This window comes from Mytilus trossulus, chromosome 2 (genome assembly GCF_036588685.1).
Source record: "Mytilus trossulus isolate FHL-02 chromosome 2, PNRI_Mtr1.1.1.hap1, whole genome shotgun sequence".
Taxonomy (NCBI): domain Eukaryota; kingdom Metazoa; phylum Mollusca; class Bivalvia; order Mytilida; family Mytilidae; genus Mytilus; species Mytilus trossulus.
In genome coordinates this window covers 24001299-24020521 of record NC_086374.1, presented here as the reverse complement: position 1 = coordinate 24020521, position 19223 = coordinate 24001299, and the positions used below count along the sequence as shown (strand labels likewise).

The 19223-nt window shown below is 31.7% G+C and overlaps 2 protein-coding genes across 4 annotated transcripts in view; one reads left to right on the top strand and one right to left on the bottom strand.

Moving 5' to 3' along the window:
- Positions 1–8088: 8088 nt before the first annotated feature.
- LOC134706794 (putative ankyrin repeat protein RF_0381) lies at positions 8089–11796 on the bottom strand. The gene is made up of 2 exons (XM_063566081.1): positions 11697–11796; positions 8089–9850 (listed from the first exon to the last, which is right to left on the bottom strand). Exons 1-2 carry the CDS (start codon positions 11727–11729, stop codon positions 8396–8398), a joined length of 1488 nt encoding a protein of 495 aa, XP_063422151.1. The 5' UTR covers positions 11730–11796; the 3' UTR covers positions 8089–8395.
- Positions 11797–13243: 1447 nt separating this feature from the next.
- The window catches only part of LOC134706793 (uncharacterized), a 28291-nt gene continuing 22311 nt past the window's right edge, over positions 13244–19223 (top strand). Inside the window, exon 1 of one of the 3 annotated variants that reach the window (XM_063566077.1) lies at positions 13244–13344. The gene's annotated coding sequence lies outside the window, so the exon portion shown is untranslated. Of the gene's footprint in view, positions 13491–19223 lie in introns of all 3 variants that reach the window. The other 2 variants (XM_063566078.1, XM_063566079.1) reach the window with 2 other exon arrangements.

The following is a 19223-nucleotide window of genomic DNA, read 5'->3' as shown; positions in this document are numbered from 1 at the left end:
CATCATCCATTTATGTTGAGGGGTTCATAAAACACTGATAACTCTTACAAAAACCCTGTACAAATTATAATGTGTACAACATTTGAACAACATTACAATATAGATTCTTTTTTTTTTCTCTCTATTTTTACTTCCTGATTTGTACAACATTTGTACAACATTACAACTTATACACGACATATAGATTCTTTTTTTTTTCTCTCTCTACGTCCTGATAAGCTACCGGTCTAGTTTCAACTTGTTCCTTGATTATCAAAATGTAGTTATTTGCAGCATTTTTGCTAAATGTTTTCCGACAAACTATTCTAGTATAAGGAATCCGATTTCTTTAAAACTTTTCTCATTAAATGGTAAACATTTGCATTTGCGGGCACGATTTTTTAAACCAATGACAGTTTGGGTCTTTGAACCTCTATGGTTTTCACGTTTCTGGATATTTGGTGACAATAATACGCGAGAAACATGCGGCCCACACAATTAATGAATGGCTATAATCTATTTTGAATTTATTGAACCATAAAACTAATTTTTGACTCTTCACCCCATAAAACTAATTTTTGACTCTTCACATTGAATAATCCGCGAAGCGGATTATGTAAAATGTGAAGAGTCAAAAATTAGTTTTATGGTTCAATAAAATCAAAATATATTATTGCCATTCATTATAAATAAATTTCTATCAAAAATAAGACTCAAAGTACTTTTTATATTGTTTTTATATTAACAATAACAACGTACACACATGTTGGCGTATGAATACAAAACGTCAGAGTGGGCGTGTCGCCATCAAAATTGACAACATTGAAAATAAAACTTATAATTTTAACCAATCAGAAGACAGTAAAAACACCAATTTTATTTATTTTGTAATACAGAAGTGTCTTCTTGTTGAGCTATATCTCGTTCTCCATCTTGCGAAACTGGTTCTCAAGAATTTTATTCATAAATAATATCGAATCTCTGCTTATATTCATTACCAGTAGCTTCGGATGCAAGACTTGTGATTCATTGTAACAGTTTTTGCGTCTCTTGCAAAATCTGGTAATATGAAGTAGTGATGGAGAACAGATTTTATTTTTATTCTTTCAATCCTGTTGTTTGTGCGATTCCAAAGAGTAATACCATCTTTTAGCCCATCAACCCATTCATGTCTGATTGTGTGCCAATTTCTGTCGTAGTATGATATTACTGAGTTTGATGATTCTTCTCACAGTTCTTTGTAAGTTAAATATTCATACTCTAATTACGTGTGGACCATTTCTGTATAATTTCTATAATGCTTGCAATTTCTCACAAGCTGTTATCCACAATTTTTCGATTGAAACATTTCGTCTAAAAATCCTTAAAACATGAAACAGTCACAACTGCAGCTTTGCTGAAAGTAAAGCTTTCCCTAAAACCTTTGTTTCATACATGTCTTTTTCAGTAATTATAACTTGTATAACTTCAAGTGCCCATATACTAATTCTTTTTTTGAACTCTCTGTTTTGAGCTCGACATTCCATGGTTTTGATTGTACGTGCATCCCTTTTACACAGCTGAACAAAATGTTCCTTTTCATAATTTTATAACCATTGCAAACTCATTGTAGGGATAAAACTGTGCATTTAGCTTAACTTAATTTCAGGAGTTGTATCATCCATTATCACACTATACTATATACTTAACAACTATTTAGGTTTAAAGTACTCACCCTTTTTAAGTTCTTTTGGTTTGTTTTATTTTTCGAAATTTTAATAGAATTGCCATAAGATATACATAAACATCATGGTTTTTTTTCCTTAAGGAGTGTTATATATCAATATTTAGAACATACTCGCCTATTCTCGTCCAATGAAAAATCAGTTTTTTGCCCGAGTCCTATTTTTCATAGTACATGGCTTTCCTTGCACTATAAAATGCTACAAATGAATTTTTATTGAAGATTAATTATGAAAGTTAACTCTTTGAATAAAGTCTATATATATATTGATAAACATACACTTTTTTCAATTTGATAGGCTAAAGTTGAAGCGTTTATTAAAGTAACAATAACAAATGTTTAAATTTATAAATGTTGAGTTTTATATTTAGTAATTATCTTGCAAATAAATTCCTGTGTAATATAATTTTACTCAAAGCCGGCAAAATAGCAAATTTTTTTTTTATGCCGGCGTTGGCAAATTAGCAATTTTTTTTTTTATATACATGTATATATAATTGTCTGTGTACCCCTCTCATCAGCTAGAATAAATGAATAATGTGACTAACAACTTACATATATGTATCTTGATATATTTAGGTAGTATCCATCGCACATGCATTAACTGATTAACTTAAGTATATTACATGTTTTCAAAAAGTACCTTTTTTCCATAGTACTGTGAGATGTTAAAAAATTATTATTGTATTATTATTATAATTTTATATGCAATGCATGTACATGTTTTTATTTATAAAATGTTATTGACTCTGAATCATTTATACATTGAGTTGCACTTTTATTTACAACACTGTATAATGACGTTATATCATGTTCATATTGACTTTTTATGACGCAAGCACAAATTTGTAGTTTAGAATTAGCATATGAAAAAGAATGTTTTATAATAGGTAGTTTTCACTGAAATTGATAAACCAAATAATATATTCCACATATATCTCCACTAGATGTTTAACAGCATGTTTAAAATTAAATTTACAACATCTATGAATTTGATTAACAGGCAGTTTATACCGACAACACTAATCTGAAAACTGCACAATAATTTTATAGTAGGACTGTAGGAATATACATAATATACTAAGGACTAGCATCTAGATATGCATATCATATCAGCATCTACATGTCCTTATACAATGTACACATTTATGAAGTCGCTTTGTATTAAAAGTCTAAAAATTTCCTGTTGTTTAACTCAACCTATAAATTGTCCTTATAACTCAACCTATAAATTGTCCTTATAACTCAACCTATAAATTGTCCTTATAACTCAACCTATAAATTGTCCTTATAACTCAACCTATAAATTGTCCTTACAACTCAACCTATAAATTGTCCTTATAACTCAACCTATAAATTGTCCTCATAACTCAACCTATAAATTGTCCTTATAACTCAACCTATAAATTGTCCTTATAACTCAACCTATAAATTGTCCTTATAACTCAACCTATAAATTGTCCTTATAACTCAACCTATAAAATGTCCTTTTATCTCAACCTATAAATTGTCCTTATAACTCAACCTATAAATTGTCCTTATAACTCAACCTATAAATTGTCCTTATAACTCAACCTATAAATTGTCCTTTGAACTCAACCCATAAATTGTCCTTTTATCTCAACCTATAAATTGTCCTTTTGTCTTAACCTATAAATTGTCCTTTTATCTCAACCTATAAATTTGACCTTATAACTCAACCTATAAATTGTCCTTTTAACTCAACCTATAAATTGTCCTTTTATCTCAACCTATAAATTGTCCTTTTATCTCAACCTATAAATTTGACCTTATAACTCAACCTATAAATTGTCCTTTTAACTCAACCTATAAATTGTCCTTTTATCTCAACCTATAAATTGTCCTTTTATCTCAACCTATAAATTTGACCTTATAACTCTACCTATAAATTGTCCTTTTAACTCAACCTATAAATTGTCCTTTTATCTCAACCTATAAATTGTCCTTTTATCTCAACCTATAAATTGTCCTTTTATCTCAAACTATAAATTGTCTCTTTAACTCAACCTATAAATTGTCTCTTTAACTCAACCTATAAATTGTCTCTTTAACTCAACTTATAAGTTGTCTCTTTAACTCAGTCTAGAAGTAAAAGTAAAAGGGGTACTAGCTACGAGATATATTAAAAAATATAAAGTAAGATTTTTTTTGTTAAATCAATAATGAAAGTGAAATAGTGAAATAATTATTCGCTTTTTGCAGCAAAAATAGTTCAATTTTGTCAAATTAAGCGAAGAAACATTGATATTTTCTTATTCACTTGAAAGTGAATCAGTCGACCTCATTAAATCCGTATTCATGTGAACTTCAGTTTAACCTCTAGCTAGAGATTGACAAAGCATGCATTGTACGTGTACTGGTTATTTTTAAAGAAAAAGAATGTCAACAATGAAATTGAAACTACAGTAGACCATTTGATTACTTATTCGATCCATATAAAATCGTTCTTAGAAGGTTAAAAACAATGAGAAACATCTATGTTTAATCTATAAAATAAAATTAAACAGACCTATACAAATCCAACTGCACGTGTTGGTTTAATCTATTCATATCTTTATTTATGTCTACATCGCTTATATAGTCATCTGAGGTCAAATCAATAGCTAATTAGATGGACTAAAATTCACACGAAACGAACCTACATTTCCTCTACCCCATGCTCTGTAAACTGTTTCTTTTGGACTTTTGGTAGTTTGGATAAATGTTTTACATTGTTCTATATCAAATATGAGAATTTGAGTCAAATCGGTGACCATGAATTTTACAGCTAGTGCCCCTTTAAGTTAAAAACACAATTAAATATATACAGGTACTTGACTTTTGACTCGTTTGTCTTCTTTTTGTATGTTAGTGGTTTGTATGCCTCCTACAGATCTTTTAAGTTAAGACTATTTCTACGGATTTTTGTAGTGTGTTCATTTGATGGATTGTTACACCACTGTCCCAGGTGGGAAAGAGGGTCCAACTTAAGTTACATTACAAAAACAGAACACTTAATCTCAAAGTAACAATGTAAACAAAATACAGATTTAATGACAATTACATGAAGACAGTACATTACCACCAGAAACAACACAGAACATATATATGTAAAATTCAAGACATTTGGAGAAGACCAAAAATATCACCGTTTTAGAATATTTATTGTTTTGTTTCCATTGAAACCACATATATATTCCACCCAAAAATAAACAAAAACTTTTGTCATCAAGATCTGGAGTATTCAATGCCAATACTCATGTAAAAATTCTAATTAGAAAGGAAAATGATTATTCAGAATTTTGTTTGAATTCCATATTTTCTGCCCATATATTATGTTTGCCAATGTATGCCGATTAGAAGATGCTGTATTTACGAAACTAGTTGAGTTAAAATCATAAAATTTTGTATCCATGGCAAGCCCATCGGTAGCATTGACAAAAACCTGAAAAAATGTATAATGTTCATATGTAACCATTTTCACAACCACGGTAAAATGTATATTGTCTCGCCAAATGTTTAGTTTATCAAGTTATGCAAACTAATTAAAATATAGATCTCTTATTTCGTTATACAACATATGATAACGAACTCAGAGATATTAATTTAATATTAGATTGTTATTGTAGTACGCTATACACGTTTGGAATCCCCATATGTCATAAAAAGACAAAACTGTGAAATAAATGCGATGGTGTGTTTTGTTCTCGTGAAAATTTCGTATGTATCTTTCCACATTCACACGGTTCTAGAGGTTTTCAAAGAAATTACCATTCATTATTTTTCAGCTTCTTATTGTTTATAAATTTAACTTCCAAATTCAATAATGATTAAAACAGATGTTCATACAACAGTTGAATGACTATGTATGCTACTATAGTTACTCCTTATAGTACGGGGCGCCGAATGGGACTCTTGTGGTTTTGTACTCAAAATTCAATTTTGTACGGACAAAAGTGACTTTTGTTCAACAAAAATGAGTTCAGTTTAACAAAATTTGTATCATACTACATATTTGAAATTTTGTCATACAAAATTATCTATCACTGGACAAAAGTCACTTTTGTCATGACAAAATTCATTTTTGTTACACAGACTTGACTTTTGTTACCTAATTTGAAAATTGAGCGACAAAAGTCAATTTTGTATTTAAATTAGTTTAATTTGGTTTCTTTGAACTAATCTGCATACAAAATCGACTTTTGTTACACAAAATTGACTTTTGTTACACAAAAATTACTTTTGTTACACAAAATTGACTTTTGTTACACAAAATTGACTTTTGTTACACAAAATTGACTTTTGTTACACAAAATTGACTTTTGTTACACAAAATTGACTTTTGTTACACAAAATTGACTTTTGTTACACAAAATTGACAAAATTTACTTTTGTCTCAACAAAATTGACAAAATTGAATTTTGTCTCAACAAAATTGACAAAATTGAATTTTGTCTCAACAAAATTAACAAACTTGAATTTTGTCTCAACAAAATTGACAAAATTGAATTTTGTCTGAACAAAATTGACAAAATTGAATTTTGTCTCAACAAAATTAACAAAATTGAATTTTGTCTCAACAAAATTTATTTTTGTCTCACGAAAGTCAATTTTGTCTCACGAAAGTCAATTTTGTCATCACAAAAATGAATTTTGTCGTCACAAAATTGACTTTTGTCTCAACAAAATTGACAAAATTGACTTTTGTCTCAACAAAATTGACAAAATTGACTTTTGTCTCAACAAAATTAACAAAATTGACTTTTGTCTCAACAAAATTTACAAAATTGACTTTTGTCTCAACAAAATTAACAAAATTGACTTTTGTCTCACAAAAGTCAATTTTGTCTCACAAAGGTCAATTTTGTCTCACAAAAGCCAATTTTGTCTCACAAAAGTTAATTTTGTTTCACAAAAGTCAATTTTGTCTCACAAAATTGAATCTTACCGTACACAATTGACTTTTGTGATTTAATTTCCATATCAGGTAACAAAAGTCAATTTTGTATGCAAATATGTTTATATTTGCATACCTTTAAGACAAAATTGACTTTTGTCACGACAAATATGAATTTTGTCTACAAAAATGAATTTTGTCATGACAAAAATGAATTTTGTCTACACAAATGAATTTTGTCATCACAAAATTGAAGTTCTCACAAAACAAGTCTGTAGCACATAGTTTTGTAAGACAAAAATGATTTTGTTATGACAGAATTGAATTTTGTACAAAACCACAAGAGTCCCATTCGGCGCCCCGTATATAGAACTTGTAAATGTAACTTGGCTAATGTTCGTCGGTTTGTCCTTCAGCCTAGCCAAGGTAACCTTCTTAACCATCACAATGAACAGGTTTTGTTTCGAGATGTTAATACGATAAATGCTTCAAGTTAATACATACCTAATACTATCAACTTGAACAAGCCAAATTGGCACATGCATGTTATATTTGTATATCATTTCTGTTTATGACATCTTGATAATGTTGATTCGCATGGCACTTGATGAATGCTGTTGATGCAACCGATCTGAACTCTTTTTGAAGTTCCTCTAATGTTTCTTAGAGACATACAGATAAAAGATCATAAAATAGCAGCCGGTTCAAGTCAGGAAATTGAAGTCACGGGTATCCAAGGTTGTGTTTTGTGTACTATTGTTTGTCTGTTGGTGTTTTTCTTTTTTTTTACCATGGTGTTGTTGGTTTAATTTCAACTTATGAGCTTGAATCGTTTTTTGTATAGATTAGACTGTTTTCCCGTTTGAATGGTTCTACACTAGTTATTATTTTGGGCACTTTATATCTTGCTGTTCTGTGTGAATCAAGGCTCCGTGTTACTGTTTACTGTACCAGTTTATGGCATAGCTTCAAAAATCTACTGAACAAAACACCACTTGGTAATATATGTTTACTTCTAAAGGAAGAGAACGATTTCATTGAGCCGCAACTCCTCTGAAACCATAAAAAAATCTGTCTTTGAAATAATCTTTTTTCACAGAAAACGCAAATTTTAGAGAAAAAGTCCCACTAAACACTCCTGACACTTAATTCCAGTATTTTGTGCGTGCTTCATACTGCTCAGTCTGTAGCTTAAGCGTTATATGTACTGTTGTAAATGTTTGCACCTGACTGTTCTAAGTCAGGAATCTGATGTACAGTAGTTGTCGTTTGTTTGTTATTTATACATGTTTCTCGTTTCGCTTTTTTTATATAGTTTAGACCGTTGGTTTTCTCGTTTGAATGGTTTCACTTGTAATTTTGGGGCTCTTTATATCTTGTTGTTCGGTGTGAGCCAAGGCTCCGTATTGAAGGCCATTCCTTGACCTATAATTGTTTACTTTAATAAATTGTTATTTGGATGGAGAGTTGTCTTATTGGCACTCATACCAATGGCAAAATTTATCACATTATGTATACAACACTTGAACTTGGCAGTAGCAAACTTTTAGAGAACTGTAAATCCTGCACCCCTTAGTCATTTTAATTGACTGAAGTAAAGTTAGGTTGCTTAATTAATTGATAAATATAGCGGCTTACAGCCTTGACTATATCGCGGGGGCGGTATAGTTTGGACCTCGATAGCTGTCAAAATCCTCTTGTCTTAAAAATTATTGTATTTGTTATCAAACGAAAAACAAGCGAAACACAAATATTCTACTGATGTAGTAGTTTTGAGATCCTTCAATCATTTTTTTCTAATTTACTTCATATAGCAAATATTTCTTAATGAAACTCGGAAGCGGCAGCTGATCCACACGGTCTAGTACTTTATCGTCTAAGAGATCTCGAACTAACAATCGTATTGTATGCTTCAGAGGTCTTGGTGTGTTAGCATGTTTAAGAAGGTAACGACGCTCCACTGGACTCAGAATATCATTTTTTTGTATATGTTCTTTATGTATAACCTGAGCAGCATATACCAGTATATCCATCATTTCTTTGTCTGAACAGTTACCTAAATAGTTGAGTATTCCGAATGGATCCTGTCTGCGATACCTTAATACATCCAGACGAATATTGACTTTTGCTCCATACTTGAGCAGCAATAATAAAATGTCCTTTTCTGCGTTGTAAGGAGAACATTTTAAGTATTCGACAATGGGTGACATACAAGGATGCATGTAACTAATGTACTGAGCACTTGCGTTTACATTTGCACCATGTTCAAGCAGTATCTTGATGATTTCTTTACGTTCTTTCAGTTCTGGAGTTCCTGCAGCAAGCATAAGTGGAGTACAACCATCGTCTGTTGTTTCATCAACAACTGCATTATGTAGAAGCAGGAAATAGACGATATCCGAGCGGCCTTTTAGAATAGCCGCGTGCAGCGGGCTATATCTATAGTTTTCTGATCTGGTTAATTGTGCTCCCTCTTCGATGAGAAGTTCCGTTATAGCAATATTGCCACTTTCTATTGAAAAATGTATCGGAAATTTCTGGTCAAATCTTGACGGACATTGCGCATTTATATCCGCGCCATGTTTAATCAATATTCTTACTGCTTCAATATTATGTTCTCGACAAGCTTTCATTAATGGAGCAATGCCACATCTATTGAACGAATTCGGGTCGGCACCATTTTCTAATAAAATTTCCAAACACTCCAAATTCTCAAGATTCATGACATTTAACTGGCATCCAATGAAATACTGGTGATTTGGGCGTGCCCCGCTTTTTAACAAAAGTCTAACACAATCGACATTGTTGTTTTCAATGGCTAAGTTTAATGGTTCCATCGTCAGATAACCGATTGCTCTGACATTCTCCGCTAGTTCATTTTCATCAGCATCACAATAATTTACCAACGCACCCTTTTCGATAAGCGCCTTCATTGAACCATACACACCTTTCCGGGCACACAAATGGAGTGGTGTATATCCGATTTCATCAGAAGTATTCACATCCGCACCTTCGTCAATGAGAAAATTGACACATTCGACATAATCCACGTAAGCGGCATAATGAAGGGGACGTAATCCCTTTTTAACGGGTCCATTGATATCAGCACCGCATTTTAGAATTGATTTGATATCATCAATGGGCGATTTCATACTGATGGCATCTGCTAGTAATCTTTGTTTTTGTTCTAAGGACCATGACGTTTGCTTATCTTCTTCTAAGTCATCTTTAGTATTTAATTCTCCCTCGTCCTAAATAAAAAATATATAAGTTTATATCATAATGAAAATAATTACTTCTGAAAGTGCTAAGCAAGTTAATAGTTCATATAGGACAACCTTCTTAGTATAACATATTAAGGCAAAAAAAAAAAATTCTGAGAAAAGTGTCTGTGCTCTGCCGCTATCCTGGTCTCCTAATTTCCAAGAAGAAATACCACTTGAACAAAATAAGCTTTTCAAGAAATTCAACCGTAGGTTATACTTTATTATTGCAAACAACATATGCGTATCATATTAGAACAATTGTAACAAAAAAGGAAAGAAATTAGAATTTTAGACCTCCGGAACTTTTTCAACTCTGTACTTCGGAAAAAAAAGAGGAGAACAATGTGTTATGCAATGAACAAGAGAAGATCACTCAAAAAGCAATTCGAACTTGGTATATTTCCAAGACTCTTTGTAATATTGTAAACACGCTATTTTGGGAGAAAGTGCATAGTTTACATCGGTTAAGTGAATTCAACTATAACTAAAACATTAAATTATAATCAATATGTTTTAGAAATGGAATTTCAATTTATGTTATATTTTGGAAAACTTTATTAAAAAAAATGTCATCAATTTTGTATTTCTTTCAGAAAAAGAGCAACTGCCAAAACGTTAGAGAATAGCATTACAGTAGGTTTGGTAAACATGAATTTAAACAACAGCCACCTCACTCCATATTACAGAAACATTTTGACCCTTTTGTAGCATTTTTGCTACATTTTTGTTAATCAGTTAACACAATATTGGTCAAATGGAATCAGATGAATGTGCTGAACTAGTTTGGTATAAATGTTCCGGACCATATGCGTATCTGGACCATACTCGTATGGTCATGACTATATGGGTATATACTCATATGGTCCGACCATACGCGTATGGTCGGACCGTACGCGTATGGTCGGGGTTATCAACACGTATACTTTTAAACTCTTCATTTGGTGTGACCCTTCTGGTCACTAAAATGTCATTTTATTATATTAAAACAACTTATTAAAAAAAAACAGGTTCACACTGTTAATATTACTTACTTTTTGTAAGTATCATTATAAGAAGATGTCAAAATCAAATGAACATATTGTAAAAGGAATTTTGTTGTTTATAGTAGATTACATCACCGACAAGGATCATGATATTTATTTAAAGATCATGATATTTTTTAAGACATTTTTGATAAGTAAAATATTAAAAGTGTATGTTTCTTTATTTTTTTCTATTCTTTATTTCTATATTTCTATTTTAATCTTAATTATAAGACCGGTAAAATAGCATTTAAGAGCTATGAAATAGCCACTGCCTTTATTTAATTTGATCTGTAATATTTAATTTACGATATTTGAGATCTAGAGTTTCTTAAAAACACCGTAGACACATCGGAACTGTCCCAATCGATATTACTGCACGCAGCCAAAACAAGCAATCGCAGAAAAGCTACATGTATGGTACCGTGTGAAAGTCATTCGAAATATGCAAAAGTATACACGAATACAAATAGCGATGAAAACTAAGATCAGCTGACTGTGGCATCAATACTTATACTCATATGGTCCGGAACATAAACATGTTTGTTATCAAAATAATACTATTCATGTTATTGTCCCTGTCGTTTAAAGTACTCAGTCAGTCAAACAAGACCCGACAAGCGATAACAGAACTGTAGCGAGCCGAATATGTGTCCTTTTCTTTTTTAATGTATAAATAGAAAGGAGAAACGAATGGAAGGACATTTAGTCTTTTCTCCATTATGTATCGCCTCCTCAATTATTGAATAATATTTTGCAATCAATCAGTGAAAAAAATCGTTACACAAAGGTTGCATGAAATTATTTACCTTGTTACTTGTACTTTCATCAACTGATGCCATCTTCTTCACATAACTCAGTATCAAAACATACACGCGTATATGTAATAAGGAACTTAAGAGGTTACTATTGGGGGTACTACATGGTTTTGAGAAATACTTACTACTGTGTGTATTATTTATATATGTTGATTACAAACCACTTTATGAAGCTTGTGGTTAAGCTATATTTTTCATTTCACATCTGAATTCTCATTGCTTGTTGAAATGCCATTTTGAATAACGTTGGAAATTAAGTATTAATTTTCAGCTATTTTCTATGTTGTTATTTCTGGTGTCGATAGTCACTTACCGAAATTATATATGACTTTAATATGGCATTATTCCAAAAACAAAATGTTAGATAAAAAGGTCTTGCTGCATCCAAGTTCTGTTGAAATAGAAGACCCTACATCCAGAAACACACGTTTCTGTTAGAACAGACAAAATTTCAATAACAAAACATCTATGATTTAATGATAATACAAAATGAAATACATGTATCGTAACAAACAAAAAATGGAAAAAAACAATGAGAAAGGAGGAACTTAACTACAGTTACCTTTCGTATTCCAAATGATTACGTTATGGGTGACAAGAAAAGACCTTGAATTATTAAATCAGATTATATTATAAATGAAGTCAAAAGCTTCACAAATCTTATATAACTTGTAAACGGCAAAAAATTTAGATTAAAAAAAATAATAATTAAGAAGGTAAACATTCTGTTTTAGATAGATTTTTAAATATAGCAAATCCATTCACAATAAATATATAACCAACTGGTATGTTATTCAAAAACATGTTTCTAATGGATAATTGTTCAATATTTGAAATTTAAATAAAATTTTTGTAACGAAAAGTATCTCTCTTTGGTTAAGAACTTTGACTTTAGAAGAGCTAGTTGCAAATTACGTATACATCGATCTGCTCATGTGCTCAAGTTCATATTGATATTGGCCGGCTTTTTTTCAAATATTCCACAAAATGAAAGAATCTTAAAAAAAAAGGTATATTGTAACTATATGTAAAAAAAAATCTAATAGAGATGCTCTCTTTGACTTTCTTTGCCAAAAAACAACTATACTGGACAAACAGCAATAATCCGTTTATTTGTTAAGCTATGAGGACAATCCGGTCCTTAATGCTGTTGGAAAATTTATCAAAGTCAAAATGAGTTAGATTTTTTTTATGTAACCTTATCATATTCCAAGGGCTTTTTTACAGTCTTATTGTATTGCGATTGTGAGAGTTAAATTCATTGTGTCTATGACTAATCAATAACCCCTCCTTATACATGTATGCTCTATATTCCCTATGGGGATTTATCAGGAAAACACAAAAAAAATAGAACATACAACTTACAATCACTCAATCCATTCCAGTCCGATTAAATCTTATCTTAGATTTCATATTATGATTGATACTTTTTCGTTGTTTTGTTTTTGTTTTATTTTTGTCACACATACCAGTATATCTGTTTGCATTCTAATACTTTTAGAAAGGACGATCGGGTTTGTGGCGAATCGACCACTAATCCACAAAACAGTGAGACGGTCTAAGGGAGATAACTTGTATTATAACTTGACGAAAACGAGGTTTGCCGGGATTTTTGGAACTTCCGTAAACACTGGGCGTGGTAAGTGTTTGTAAGTTTACAGAACCTCACGGTTTTATTGGTTTTTTTCTTTACAAATAATTTCTATCAATGTGACAGTTGTGCTTCTGATTAGACAGCATTATCTTCAGTTCCGTTGAAGTCATTAGGAAGTGTCAGACAAACCGGTAAGACTAAGAATGTTTGTGCTTTAGGCAGCTTTAAATGAATACAGGACATCTCGGCACACCACAAACTCGGGACATGTTTAACTCGGCATAGTACAAACTCGGCCTATACAAACTCGGCACATTACCTTTACAAACTCGGCACACCAATGAATATATTTATGGCAATGGTTCATAAAAAGAAATTTTATATAATAATTACGATGAGAAAAAGATAACATTATTTTTTTAAATAGGTGAGAAATGGAACAAACTATAGGACAAAAAGTCACAAGTTATATATAGTTCTGTGACATAAATAAGAAAACAGTGTCACTTGATATGAACAAAAATGTGTTTTGTAATAAAAAGAAAACATTGCAAGATCTTTCTGTTATATATTCAAACAAATGTCTCCAAATTAATTGTGACTTTTTTTGTTCTTTGACTTTCTGTCCTACATTCATTTTTTCTTGGTCATTGATATATGCTATGTGTATTTAAGGTGATGCAGTTAGGTAGGCAAAAGTGTTGCCCTCGTTTTTTGCTTATCTAGATCGAATGTCTAAAAACTAATGCACACATTAATGAAAACATTCAGTTACCAGAAGGATAAAAACTTCCGGAGCAACTGAGATCACCCCTAGTTTTTGATGGGGTTCGTGTTGCTTATTCTTTAGTTTTCTATGTTATGTCATGTGTACTATTGTTTGTATGTTTGCAGTTTTCTTTTGATTTAAGAGTTTGACTGTCCCTCTGGAATATTTCGTCTCTCTTCTATAACTGATAGATAGTTATAAAAAATGACGACACATCATTATGTTAAGGAAGGAAAACGGTTGGCCGTTTCTACATGTCTTTCGGGTGATATAGTTGTTAGTTTGATATTTGTGACCAAGAAAAAAATAGCCAGAAACAACACTTCTTACAGTTTTCAATAAGTCTCATGACTGATGAATTTAAATGCAATCGACAGCATTTCTCATAGACCTGACCGGATTTTAAATCATCAGATCACTAGAAAAAAACAACAGTCTTAGCAACTTGTAAAGAAATTATGGTGCAAATGGAAAGATTTAAAAGTGTTTGAGATTTGAGGAGTTTTCCATATTCGAATGATTTCGTTTAAATGTATCATGTTCAGTGATTTATTTCTAGTATCACCATCGCAATAGATTAGTAGTTTCATCAAATATTGAAGGTACCGTATCCTGTCAGTGTGGAACGTTGCTCACTGTCTTGCTCTAATCTGGTGGATTCAACAGGAGCATTTTCTGTTGTGTTTTTGCATAGGTTGCAAGTAAATGCAATGTCAAGCTTTCCTTTCATTAGACGACGATAGTCTGTTTGAGTTATGCCTGTAAAAGTGATCATATACGTGTTTTTTATGTTGAAAATTCGAGAGCAAATACAGTAGTAATCAGTTAATAAGACTTGAAGCGAGATATGTTTATAGAGTCAGAGTAAAAAGACTTCAGTTATGTACTTATGTATAAAGTTTAATATGTGTTTGCCTACTCAGTATTTACTTTAACATATTGAACTACGGAACACTACGCTCTTCTTAGTATTAATATCAATAAAAGGAAGAACATCGGAATGAAAGTATACATGTATGTGTTAACTATATATATACTTTATATACATATGTGATACATTTTAAAAACATCTATCAGGTTTATACAAACAAAAAGTCCCAAAATTAATAGAAAATGTAACAATTTATTACTGGCTATTATTAACATATGTGATACATTTTAAAAACATCTATCAGGTTTATACAAACAAAAAGTCCCAAAATTAATAGAAAATGTAACAATTTATTACTGGCTATTATTAATTTGTTGCATGCATAGTAACAAGTTCTTTAAATATTTTTTATTATAAATAAGATAACTGTATGTAGCATTTTTTTTAAATAATAACTTTAAGATGAAGATTTTAAGATCTATCTGAATCGTATAAATGATAGGAATGTGTGTTTCATAAAACTAAATTCGTTGTAAAATTATTTTTTTTTAAATTCAATATATTAAAATATATATACATACCTGTATTACAAACTCTGTGTACCCATCTTTCACAGTTATCACAGGTCAGTGCTTGTTGTCTGGTAGTGACAACACGGGAACATTCGACACAATGGTCTGTGCCCATTATTTGACGAAAGTACAAAATTATTAATTAAAGCGGATATACATAGCGATTCGTGAAACAATTTAAAAATATTAAAAGACTATGATAATATTTTTAGTTTCTTACCAGATATATATGTACTTTTTACGCAATAAATTTAAAAAGAGGCGGTACTTGACATTTTATTTGTCACATGGAGTTCATCAGGATAAACTCAAGCTGCTTTACTAACGGGATATCATAAAAATGTTATCAGGCTGTCATTAAATACCGCTGTCATTAATTATTATGTGATTATTATACTGTCAATATATAATCATCACCTATTTCCTGAAACTTCTCTAATTGAAAGGATAAATATTAAAGGTAGCCATCCTATTTTTAGCTCACCTGGCCCGAAGGGCCAAGTGAGCTTTTCCCATCACTTTGCGTCCGGCGTCCGTCGTCCGGCGTCCGTCGTCCGTCGTCTGTCGTCCGTCGTCGTTAACTTTTACAAAAATCTTCTCCTCTGAAACTACTGGGCCAAATCAAACCAAACTTGGCCACAATCATCATTGGGGTATCTAGTTTAAAAAATGTGTGGCGTGACCCGGTCAACCAACCAAGATGGCCGCCAGGGCTAAAAATAGAAAATAGGGGTAAAATGCAGTTTTTGGCTTATAACTCAAAAACCAAAGCATTTAGAGCAAATCTGACATAGGGTAAATATGTTTATCAGGTCAAGATCTATCTGCCCTGAAATTTTCAGATGAATCGGTCAATCGGTTGTTGGGTTGCTGCCCCTGAATTGGTAATTTTAAGGAAATTTTGCTGTTTTTGGTTTTTATCTTGAATATTATTATAGATAGAGATAAACTGTAAACAGCAATAATGTTCAGCAAAGTAAGATCTACAAATAAGTCAACATGACCAAAATGGTCAGTTGACCCGTTTAGGAGTTATTGCCCTTTATAGTAAATTTTTAACCATTTTTCGTAAATTAAAGTAATCTTTTACAAAAATCTTCTCCTCTGAAACTACTGGGCCAAGTTAATCCAAACTTGGCCACAATCATCTTTGGGGTATCTAGTTTAAAAAAATGTGTGGCGTGACCTGGTCAACCAACCAAGATGGCCGCCACGGCTAAAAATAGAACATAGGGGTAAAATGCAGTTTTTGGCATATAACTCAAAAACCAAAACCTTTTGAGGAAATTTGACATGAGATAAAAATGTTTATCAGGTCAAGGTCTATCTGCCCTGAAATTTTCAGATGAATCAGTCAATTGGTTGTTGGGTTGCTGCTCCTGAATTGGTAATTTTGAGGAAATTTTGCTGTTTTTGGTTTTTATCTTGAATATTATTATAGATAGAGATAAACTGTAAACAGCAATAATGTTCAGCAAAGTAGGATCTATAAATAAGTCAACATGACCGAAATGGTCAATTGACCCCCTAAGGAGTTATTGTCCTTTATAGTCAATTTTTAACAATTTTCATAAAATTTTAAATTTTTAATTAACATTTCCACTGATACTACTGGGCCAATTTCAATATAGATAGAGATAATTGTAAGCAGCAAGACTGTTTAGTAAAGTAAGATTTAAAAACACATCACCATCAACAAAACACAATTTTGTCATGAATTCATCTGCTTCCTTTGTTTAATATTCACATATACCAAGGTGAGCGACACAGGCTCTTTAGAGCCTCTAGTTTTTATTGCAGTTAGTTGGAGATAATCATAAAATCGTCATAATACCATAAAAAAAATACATAATTTAAATTGAGGAAACAATGAAAAAAACCGTCACTTGACAATGTAACATAATTATTTACAGTTTATTAGATACGATGCAAAACGGGGATGCCATTTTTAATGTTATCAAAATTTTTAAAGAAAAAAAACTGAATTTCACCGTAAAAATATTACATACAAACACAACTATTTATTTATTCCCCTAGGGGTTTGGAGGCATATATAAACTATACAATACAAATATATACACAAATAATATATATGCAGAAATCATAACAAAATAAACAGTGTTTATGAACACTATATATATATAAAGTTGTATATAACAGTATTATTCATGTAGGTTTTTGTCTCCTCCAATAATAGTGCAACTGTTTTAATGAAAGGTACAGTAAGCTCTATACTATCAAATGAAGATAGAAGTGATTGTAATCTATCATTTTCAGACAATTCTATTATAGTTTAAATCCTGTATTTTATTTTTGTCTTAAGTATTTGTATGAGCTATATTTTCTATATTAGGTATATATGAGAAAACCATAAAAGATACCGTTTTTGCTGAGCCATGTATAAATTGTTCATATATTTTACTAAGTATTAATTTCAAATTTATTGAATATAAGTCTTTATTGGCACAATAATAAATCTGATACATTTCTACTGAGACTACTGTTATAGTAGTCTCAGATTTCTAGTATGAATGTACCGAGTTTGTAATAGCCGAGTTTGTAATGTACCGAGTTTGCAATATGCCGAGTTGACATGTCCCGAGTTTGTAATGTGCCGAGATGTCTTGCTTCGCTTTAAATAATTTGTCAACGAACCGGATTGTCCCGGATTCTGATCTCAGGCAATTTTTCCGATTGATTTACTGTAAAGGTTTAGAAACTGTCTAAGGTAGAATAGTTCGGAGCTTAGGCTGCACCTTTAAATTATGTCATTTGATCCAATGCATGCCTTCTTATATCTCAAGCTCTGAGTCGAGGCTTACATTTACTGATTTAGAAAATTTTTGTGTCTGTCCATCCCAAAGGCCTTACACAAGATAAAAGTAGAGTACTCATTGCTTCAAACAACAAAAAAATATCACACATTATTAGATTATTCACAACCATACATTGGAAACTGCCTATTCAGCAAAATATCTTGGCATCACACTCCAAATCCACCATGGTGTCATTGAACCCCAAAACCAACAAATGGATTCACCCCTTCCTTCATTACTACATAATGAAAAGCAGAGCGTAATACTTTGAGGGAGCTGTCTCCACCCAAGTACCAGAACTCTCTGGTGTACCCCAAAGCACAGTCCTTGGACCATTACTGTTCCTGGCCGACATTAACGTCATACCAGCATATTCATGTACATCAGAGACCAAATTATATGTGATGACAGCCTACTCTTTCATACCATCACCAAACAAGCAGACCGTGAACTTCACCAGATGGACTTGTCAGCTTGAGAAGACTGGGAAAACAAATGGCAGATGAGATACAATGCCAAAAAATGTCTTGTCATAAGAGTATCACCAAAAAATTGTCCAGTGATACAAACGTCATACCAGCTACACGATCATACTCTAGATACAGTCGAAGCTACCTAACCTGGGATAAACACATAGATAATATAGTAGGCCTTGATAATCTAACTTTAGCTAGAAATCTCAAAGGATGTACAAAACATGTAATGGCGGCTGCATACATGTATGTATCCATGGTGAGACCTACATGTACAGTGGAATATGCATGCACAATAACCCCAAAAAAGATCAAGGCAATTGATCATTGAACAGGTTGTGTCACATATATGGTAGTAACTCTAAAATGGGAAAGCCTTGACGAAAGGAGGAAAACATGCATGCTATTCAAGATCCAGCATGA